At 40.1% G+C, this 9,769-nt stretch overlaps 1 protein-coding gene across 1 annotated transcript in view; it reads left to right on the top strand.

The window, feature by feature from the left end:
• Nucleotides 1-9,769, top strand: part of SHROOM2 (shroom family member 2) — a 116,994-nt gene that overhangs the window by 73,783 nt on the left and 33,442 nt on the right. Inside the window, 3 exon segments of the mRNA XM_053387255.1 lie at nt 6,587-6,613; nt 6,615-6,689; nt 8,528-8,659. Of these exon segments, the coding sequence (XP_053243230.1) occupies nt 6,587-6,613; nt 6,615-6,689; nt 8,528-8,659 (234 nt within the window).

Genomic DNA, 9,769 nt, shown 5'->3' with positions numbered 1-9,769 from the left:
AGAGTTAAGGAAGTAAGTATAAATACTTTCCATGGAACTGTTGTAAATTATTAGCCACGCAGGTGGGTTGTTTGTTGTTTTGTTGTTGTTGTTGTTGTTGTTGTATATTTAGATGCTCAAAAAGAGAATAAATATTTTTATTTTTTATCTATCTCTTCATTTTTTTGGTATTTGTTTAATGGAAATGTCTGGATTGATACTAGATTCCAGGTTAAGGGGAGTAAACACCAGTCTTATCTCTTGATATAAAATCACTCTAGAAGGAGGTTTGTTTTTGTTTTTGTTATAGCAAACAATTCATTGGTGTGTTTTTTCTTCCCGCTTGAAAAAATGATTTTTATCTTCCTGACAAATGAGCTGATGCAACTCTTTGTAGCAAGGGGAATGAGTGTGTTTGACTTGTTTGAAGCCTATTGAGTTCAGAAGAAACTCCCCGTGGTTAGTTTTCTAGGTTCCCTGCTATTCTCTTAACCCAGCGTGCTAGTTGTAATGTTTCAGGTGCTTCCTGTATAAAATAGAACAATGATTACGTTATGAAATCAGAATACCAATGTCCCTTAAGCAGGTCAGTCTCCCTGCTATCTTGGTACAAGATCACTCGGGGAAAGAGGCTGTTTTTATGGTGAACCAGTCATTGCTGTTCTGAGACTCATCCACAGAGACTCAGGGGATTAAAGCAAAACAATAAGCTGGGGAACTGGCAGGAGGCTGTTGCTAATTGCTATACTGCCAGTGATTTAAAGCAGGAATTAAAGATTTGTTCTTTAAACAGTTTTCCTTTTAAATGTGCATACCTAAAACAGAGGGAAACTGCTTTAAAACGTTGGTGTGGAACGGCAAACCCTTGTTTAAGGAACCATTTGATGCCTAGCATATATATCAGGGGTCAGCAAACTTTTTCAGCAGGGTCTATTGTCTGTCAGACCTTGTGAGGGCCGGATTATATTTTGAAAAAAAATATATGAATGAATTCCTATGCCCCACAAATAACCCAGAGATGCATTTTAAACAAAAGCACACATTCTACTCATGTAAAAACACCAGGCAGGCCCCACAAACAACCCAGAGATACATTTTAAATAAAAGGACACATTCTACTCGTGTAAAAACACGCTGATTCCTGGACTGTCCACGGGTCGGATTTAGAAGGCGATTGGGCCGGATCTGGCCCCCGGGCCTTAGTTTGCCTACCCATGATATATATAATGAGTTTCTAAGACTGATGGGGACTGCCTGCATCAGCATGTAGCTTCTGCACAGTATGGGTCTTATGTGCAAATGTTATTAACATTTGATACAATTCCACGTGCATTTTTAAATAATAATAATAATGATGATGATTATTGCATTTATATCCCACCTTTCCTCCAAGGAGCTCCAGGTGGTGTACAGTGGTACCTCAGGTTACATACGCTTTAGGTTACATACACTTCAGGTTACAGACTCCGCTAACCCAGAAATAGTGCTTCAAGTTAAGAACTTTGCTTCAGGATGAGAATAGAAATTGTGCTCTGGCGGCGTGGCAGCAGCGGGAGGCCCCATTAGCTAAAGTGGTGTTTCAGGTGAAGAACAGTTTCAGGTTAAGAACAGACCTCCGGAACAAATTAAGTACTTAACCCGAGGTACCACTGTATATAGTTCCCTCCATTTTATCCTCACAACAACCCTGTGAGGTAGGTGAGACTGAGAGACTGTGACTGGCCCAGGGTCACCCAGTGAGCTTCATGGTCTAGAAGGTACGAGAAAACTGGTCTCCCAGGTCCTAGTCTGCTACTTTGTTCAGGTGTTCAGTTCAGGTGTGTGGTGTTCACCATATGGTTTTATGTTGATAGTGCACCCTTTTTATTTAACCACGTGACTTACTAAATGAATTATTATAGGGAGATGCTATAGCTCCATGCTATAGTTCTGTGCAAGTGCTGCCAATGCAGTGCCCTCCAGATCTTGATGGACTATAACTCCCATGAGCCCCAGCCTATCCGGCCAATCATGAGGAATGATGGAAATTGTGATCCATCAACACCTGGAGGGCACCACATTAGCTAGTCCTGTTTAGCTTCAAAGGGGGTGGGGGTTACATAGAAAAAATGATTCTATCCTTAAAGAGATACAAGCCTCCTCAGAGAGGAGGACAACCAGTTTCCTCAGAGTAGTAACCCAGTCATGTTGCTTCAGCTTCCCTTTTTAGGTAGAAGCTGAAGTTTAGTGAAAAGTATAATTTATAGCTTCATCTTCCAAGCAAATCTTCAAGAAACAGAATTCAAGAAACACATTCAAATAATTAAACTAACAAAGTGTTTGGCTTAAATCAGAGGAAGATAAACCTTGCTGTAAGAGCAATGAAACATTACATCTTTCTTGGGGGCTCTCGGTAGAAGGGTAAACTTGATCCCGTAAACACAGCTATGAATCTCCTTTTTGTATCATAATAAGACAAACATGAGGCATCAGTAGGCTGCCCATCTGTCAAGGTGTTTTATTGTCATCTGTAGCAGTAAGGCTACAGGTCCGTTGCTGCTAAAATGCACACACATTTAAGAGACCAATAGCCGCTTGGCTGTGTTTTGCCCTTGCACTCAATTAAGCAGAGATGGAAAGAAGCATCTGTGATGCTGTTCCACAGTTAATTCTCCCAGTACTTTTGCCACCATAAGTTCATGTGACATGGTATTTTTTCTAGCACTGGAGAAGGGGATGATGGGGAGCAAATATATTGGTTAGAGTACACATATCCTAAGTCTCCAGGACTAGATATCAATTAAGGACCTCAATTTGACTGGAGGTACATGGAGTTCATATTTGTTTTCAAATTAGCAGAGAACTTGACTCCCATGGTGAAAATATAATTGATCTAACAGTGTGTGGTTGCATTAAAAGGAGCAGCTAATTTGGAGTAATTAAATTGGTGGCCGAAGTCTTATTGATTGAGGAGAGTAGATATAGCTGAATCAGAAAGGAATTTCCTTTCAGAATTTGTTTGGTGGTTAAGAGCAAGAACTTTGAGGCAGACGTCTCAAGCATGGTTCATCTCAGCAGTTTCCTGGGTGACTTTGGGCAAGCTGCCATTTCCCAAAACGGGCCTTACCATCTATAATCAGGCAGCAGTGGTACTGACTTTTTTCCGTGGGATTTTGTTCAAAGGATTATGGAGAGAATGCTCATGAAGTACCTGGAACAGTTAAGGAAAGTACAGCGGTGTTGTTGTGTGATGAAGCAAATAGTTCTTCACTGTATACCAGCTAAAAGGAACAGGCAACATGAAGTGTTTCTTGAAGGGATAATAATGATGAATGTCATCTCTTACCAGCCTAGACTGTGTTACAATAACTTGATAAAATTGCATAAGTGTTGGTGATTGGGAAAATTCCCAGATCAAGAATCCCAAGAATCTTATCCCGTGGGAAATTGTTCCACTTTTTACCTGAGACTTCAGAAGTCGAAAAAATGCAGACCTGTGCTGCGTAAAACTGGAATCATTTGATAACACATTTCATTCATGCGTTATATGTGGCTGCAATACCACTGCATTTTCAGTTGATTATTTTGAATCCTCAATTGCATGTTTTCTTGGCAGCAGGTAAGGTCCTAAGACGCACCATAGAATAATACTTTTGTTGGTACAGTGGTACCTCGGGTTAAGTACTTAATTCGTTCCGGAGGGCCATACTTAACCTGAAACTGTTCTTAACCTGAAGCACCACTTTAGCTAATGGGGCCTCCTGCTGCTGCAGCACCACTGGAGCACAATTTCTGTTCTCACCCTGAAGCAAAGTTCTTAACCTGAAGCACTATTTCTGGGTTAGCGGAGTCTGTAACCTGAAGCGTATGTAACCCGAGGTACCACTGTATATGCTTGATGGTGATGCATCCAAACTTGGGACAGTTATTGTGAGGAGCATGCAGGGTAGTAGCTTGAAGATAAAAAACAACAGATTTTGTCAGCGTGGAATTACTATACAGGAAGAGTAGCATCATAATGTAATTCTGTCTGAATCAGTGAGGAGTTAGATCAGCAGAGAGACATTTCAGTCTAGAAAGACTTAGAGACTGATTTATTCTTGTCTCCTCATTTTCTAGCTGGCATTTCTTTCTTTTCAAAGTGGTACTGATTTTGCAGAGGAGGTGGCCAGTAGAGGGAGGAATTTTGCTCTAAATGTGAACAGCAAGCAATTGCTGTCATCTTATAAAAAGAGGGTGGGAATGCTTTTCTTGAATAAAAGAACGATGAGTTGAAAATTCTCGTTCCTTGTCAGCATGTATTTTCTTTTCTAAATTTATCATCCCATCAGTAAGTTCATATCGAGTTTGTGTCACAGCACGAAACTGCTGTGTGAGATGAAAATAAATCTGAGCAGCAATGTTACCAAATCTCTTGGAATTGGTAAATATCCTAGCAAAAATGTTAAGTGGCAGCTGTCATATGCCAGGCTTAGTCACAACTCTAAGTCCCATTGAAAGCAGTGGCACATATTTTAGATTTTAGCTGGGTCTCATTGCAAAGTGTGAGCTTAAAAAAACAAAGCAACCACCACCTTTTGAATACAGTACAAACATACACAGATATATAGTGGGTGATGTCCAACTAATTCATACCAGAGTAAACCCAATGAAATAAATAGATTTAAGTAATACTTTGAATATGACTTAGGTCAGTATCATCCAATACTATATGAGCACAAACATAACATACAAGCATACAGCTATGTATTTCAGGGGAAAGGAGCATAAACTTACTCTTCAAAACATTGGCCACTTTCTCAAAAACAAAATATCTGTAGAATGACATCGTCACATAAGTATATAGTGATAGATAGATTATAGATGATAGATAGATAGATAGATAGACAGATGATAGATAGATAGAGATATTCCATTGTGTGTGTGTACCACCTGCCATGTAAAATATCCAGGTAGATACATATACAGGGTGAGTCTTTTAAAAGAGGCCCCGTGGAACATGTGTAGTCTGTATCCACGGGGCCTCTTTTAATGGACTCACCCTGTATATATATATATAATGCTGACCCTCACCAACATGTGTGTGTGTGTGTGTGTGTGTGTGTAATGCTGACCCTCACCAACTTATGTTTTAAGACATACCTTCATAAATTCTCTTTGTGATCTTGTCTATTTTATTTACTGTTTATTTTTCAAGACTGTTTATTGTTTATTTTTCAAAACTGAAACATGTTTTAGGAGGCCAGTGGGTGGGTTCGAAAGTCATCCCGCAAAGCAAATGGTTACATTTGTTGTCCAGTTCTATTTTGGTAGTAGTATGTCATTAAATTTGCAAGTATTGCTGGTGGGTTGGTGGGATTGTGTATGTGTGTGTCTGTGTGTTTGTTGAGGAGACAAGAATATATAATACCTGTATCTAATTCCTGTTTATTTTGTTTCACTCCGTTTATGTGCATAATACACTTCGGGACATTATGCAAATAATGCTTATAACTATACAAATGCATGTGTAGATGCCATAGTGAAGGCACTCTCTTTAAGTGTAGTCAGGAACTGGGCTTCTAGCTTTCTGTGTCAGAGAACTCCGCTATGTTTCAGCTCTTATAATACTGGGGTGGGGTAGGGTGGGGGGAGAAATAGATTTCACTGAAAGTGTTAATAAAGATAACCTCATGCAGTAAAAATTTGAAGACTTGCTATGAAGCGTGATCTCCTCAGTGTAAAAAATACGCCGAAATATTTTCTTTCATTGTCTTGTCCCCTCAAATCTTAACTTTAGTTTTCCTTCTTTCGGACAACTTCATAGGTGTATCATATCTGTTTAGGGTTAGGAACACGAAGGAAGGCTGTTATTACTATTGCTGTTAGTAACAGAGTTTCTTTCTGGGTTTAGGTGCTCTCATTCTGTCACTTACAGTTAATACAGCAGAATTGTAGGAAATACTAACCACTCTAGTCGCCTGCAAAGTATTTCACTCTAGCAGTATAATTTTTGTTAATATCTTGCTCTTTCTCTTTTCAGACTTCTTTCTGTTTGCACCAAGGGATTTGGGATTAATTTCTGTGTTGGATAGCCTATTTATAGTGGTCTAAAATGCAAGGAGGAATCAATGATTGAAGGGGTCTTTTCAATTTAAAAAGCAACAGCGCTGCAATTCGGCTCTTCTCAGTAACTAGCATGTTGGCATGATACAATAATGTAAACCAATCCTCTCCTATATAGCAGCCTATAGCAGTGTACTAACAAAACTGAAAGCATTCACATAGTATTTCAGAAACATGCAGTGTGGGTTTTTTTGTTATTTAAAAAAATCCAAAATTCATCCACAGAAAGAAGCAAAACCCCAAATCTCTCTTCTCTATTTTGCTTTGTTTCTATCCCCATGGTTTTCAAATGGGTTTAGGCAGATTTCTCTTTCTAGTGGGCTTTATGCTACTCTGGTGTTCCTCTGCAGACTGGCATGACCATGTTCTTTGTCTTTCCTTGCTCACAATCACGGAATGAGAGCATGGACTGTCAGTCAGCTTGCTTTTTTCTTTTCTTTCTAATGTGGGGTGAGACTCACTATGGAAAAGTCTGAGAATTTCTGGTCTACTGTGTTCCTCCTCTGCTTCCCTGACGGCTCAGGAAGATGAATTTGGTGGTGGATATTGTAACAGAAAATGCCGTCTGAAAGTGATGTTCATGTGGCCAGGAGCTATCTTACGAAGATCTTGAGAAGCTCCATGAGGTATGGTGTTGGTTTCACAAAGACAGCATTCCCTATCCCTTCTCCTAATAGAAAAACCCTTCTCAGTAATCCATTCTGAAATCCTCCATTCCCACTTCCATTTCTCCATGATAAGCATCTGGCCATGTAGTCATTTTGTAGTCTCATGTTTCATTCACATTATGTACAAACCATTCTGGTTCCATGCATATATATCAAGCAAACAACAAACAAATAAACAGTTTGTGGTTAAACTGCCATCCTACCAATTATCACTTATCAGAAAGTAAGTTCCATTGAATTTCAAAGGGGCTTCTAAATAGACATGCATGGGATTCCACTGTGAGGCTACTGTTTTTAAACTAGACAATTGCATGATTCATCAGCTAACTGTGGAGACAGCCGCAACAATTATCATTGAATTTGTGGGATTAGATTTGCATGTGCAGAACTCCATGATAGCATTAAGTTGGCAGCATTGTGTGGGAGGTTGGATTTATGAAGGACTTAGACATGTGTGGTTTTTTTAGAAATGGCATTGCTCTTACAGAATAGCATGTCCACACAGGCTATTCAACCTCATGCAACTGCTACAGTGTTGGTTCCCACACATGCCAAGCTGTGTGAAACCCTGAAGCAATTAGCCTTCAAGCCATTTAGCTAAAATGGACAACTATTGCTTCTGCATATTGGATTCTGATGCTGGCTTCTTTATGGACATGGGTTGAGATACAACCACCATGTGAAAACAGGCCCCGTGGTCCTTTGTGACAGATTTCACAACAGAACTGTCAAGTGACCAGAGCAGGTAGCTGGTCTTGAACCTCCCTCCCTGCCTCTCCTCCTTCTACATGCCCAACAAAGCTTTGCAACCAAGTGCCTAAAACTGGTGGAACACTGTTGGCTCCCAGGTTTTTAGGAGGCCATTGGGCAAGATGCCATTGAAGAACTCCCTGCCACTGTCACCACTAGCCGTTTGCTTGGCTTCTCCCTGTGAGCCCACTCTCTACTTCGGCTCACAAGGAGAGGACGGGGCTCCTTCTCTAAACTATTGTCACTTTTTGCATGCTTGAAAAGGGGTGTAGTAAGCAGGCAACAGCAGTAAGCAGGAGCAAGGTGGGATGGTTGCTTCAGGCCCCTGCTGGTGTATCGACCTCCTAAGGTGCTTGTCAGTGATGCTGACCCCTGAATTGGATGCTGTGCTGTTTCAAGCAGGCAGGTGCAGGACAGTTTGATAACTTTCTCCATTTACTGGATGAGAAGATAGCAATAGGGAATGGCAAGGTTGACAGGGAGGCCTAAGGCTCGCTTCTCAAACCAACGCTTGATATCCCAGGAAGCTTTTGTGCCAGTTGATTGGCAAAACTGGGCAGCACTACTGAGAAATGTGAGGAGCACCCTCTGTTGTTGGTTTTTTACATTACGTTTTCTCTCTTAATGAACAGGTATTTGAATCTGGATCAGAGTTCCTGGCCATTGTCACTGAACCACACCTACTCTGGTTTCAAAAATGAGAGTTGCTCAAACACAAAATTCCTCATTTCTGTACTTCCATGCAATTATACAAGACTTAATTGTTATAGACGGTATGCGTCTATATTATAAGGGATTTCACAGATAATCAGTAAGTGCTTTTATCTGCCTCGCAGAGGTGAAACATTCCAGGCTTTGACTCACTGTCTGTATTTCAAGTGCTTAAAAAAAAAAAGCACCTGGATTCTTTTCAAAGGTGATTTCCTAGAGCAGCAGACACTGCTCTGTAACCTGAGCCTACTTACTGTGTTTGTTAATTAGGTCTGAGGTTGATTGCTTAAAAAATATATGCAGTAAATGCCTATGTTTTTCCTTTCTCGTTTCAGAAAGAATGATCTAGCCTGCAGGCCCCACTCCTGGCATGCGACCAAATTCACGGAGAGTCACCCTGAGACAGCCACGTCACGACTCTCCTCAACCAATCCCTGTGCTTCCTGGCACTCTCGGTATCATGCAAGGTGAGTTCCTGTTTAAAATTAACATGCATCCAGCTCCAACGGTAAGAAAATAATTGCTTGCCTCGGTTTGTTCCTTATCTTAAAATGGCCAGCAACCGCACGGTTTTATTTTAAGTTTGTCTTTGTGCACGAAGGGAGTTGTGTAATGAGGGAACTTAGATATAACAAGGGTCTGATGGCCCTTAGTCTGCAGGGTATTTTCCATTATGCAGCTAAGTAAATAGAGTGAACTACAGGTTCTGCCGGCAGGTTTTCTTTTCTTTTCTCTCGGTGCGTCAGTTTTCAGGTGTGTAAAAGCCCCTTAAAAGTACTAAAACGCAATGGAAGGAGTAAGAAACCAAATCTCCTATTCCAAAGCAAGTATTTAAGAGGAAAACACACTCTGTGTATGCCTAAAGAATTGTCATGCAAGTGCGTTCTCTAATTACATCTCTGCTTGCTATGTAACAATTAATAAGAATTGGGTAGGGCACATCGTCGCCTGTTCAGTCGCTGAATGTTTCTCAGTAATGAGTTGTATGAGAACTATTTTGGGGATAAAAAAAAATATTACATCTTAGTTCAGGTGGTAAAATGTCTCTCTGTAATCCAGGTATACCATGATCTGGTTACAAGCTCTCACAAAGCGTTCCTTTAGCCACAGACCTTGCATTCCATTTGCTTCTTTGTTTTGGTGGCATGTAAAACATGTCTCAGAATATGCAGACTTTTAATTTACCAAAAAAACAAAAAACAAAACTGGGAAAAGTATACTTGCCATTCATGGCCCTAAAGTGGAACTTGATTCGGTTTTATTGGAGTACTAAGTAATGTAATCTTAAATGTTTCATGCTAGGTTTACTTTTAAAAAGAAGAGCATTAAGTGGCCTTTAGACATTTGCTACCATTTACTGCTTGTGTTCATAATACAAATTCAAACTTTCAAAATAAAGCTGCTTAGTTGTTTTGAACACTTAACCCGCCCCTATGGTTCTATAGATCTTGTTGTCCAGTATGCTGGATGGCTTCAGAAACAGTTTCCTCTGTGCCTAATCACAGATTTTATTTTATTTTTAAAAATGCTTTTGTTACATACTCTTCAAATGCTCTCATTGACACGTATTACAAAGT

Source organism: Podarcis raffonei, chromosome 4 (genome assembly GCF_027172205.1).
Source record: "Podarcis raffonei isolate rPodRaf1 chromosome 4, rPodRaf1.pri, whole genome shotgun sequence".
Taxonomy (NCBI): Eukaryota; Metazoa; Chordata; class Lepidosauria; order Squamata; family Lacertidae; genus Podarcis; species Podarcis raffonei.
Note: the sequence above shows the minus strand (reverse complement) of the source record. Positions and strands in the feature narration are given on the sequence as shown.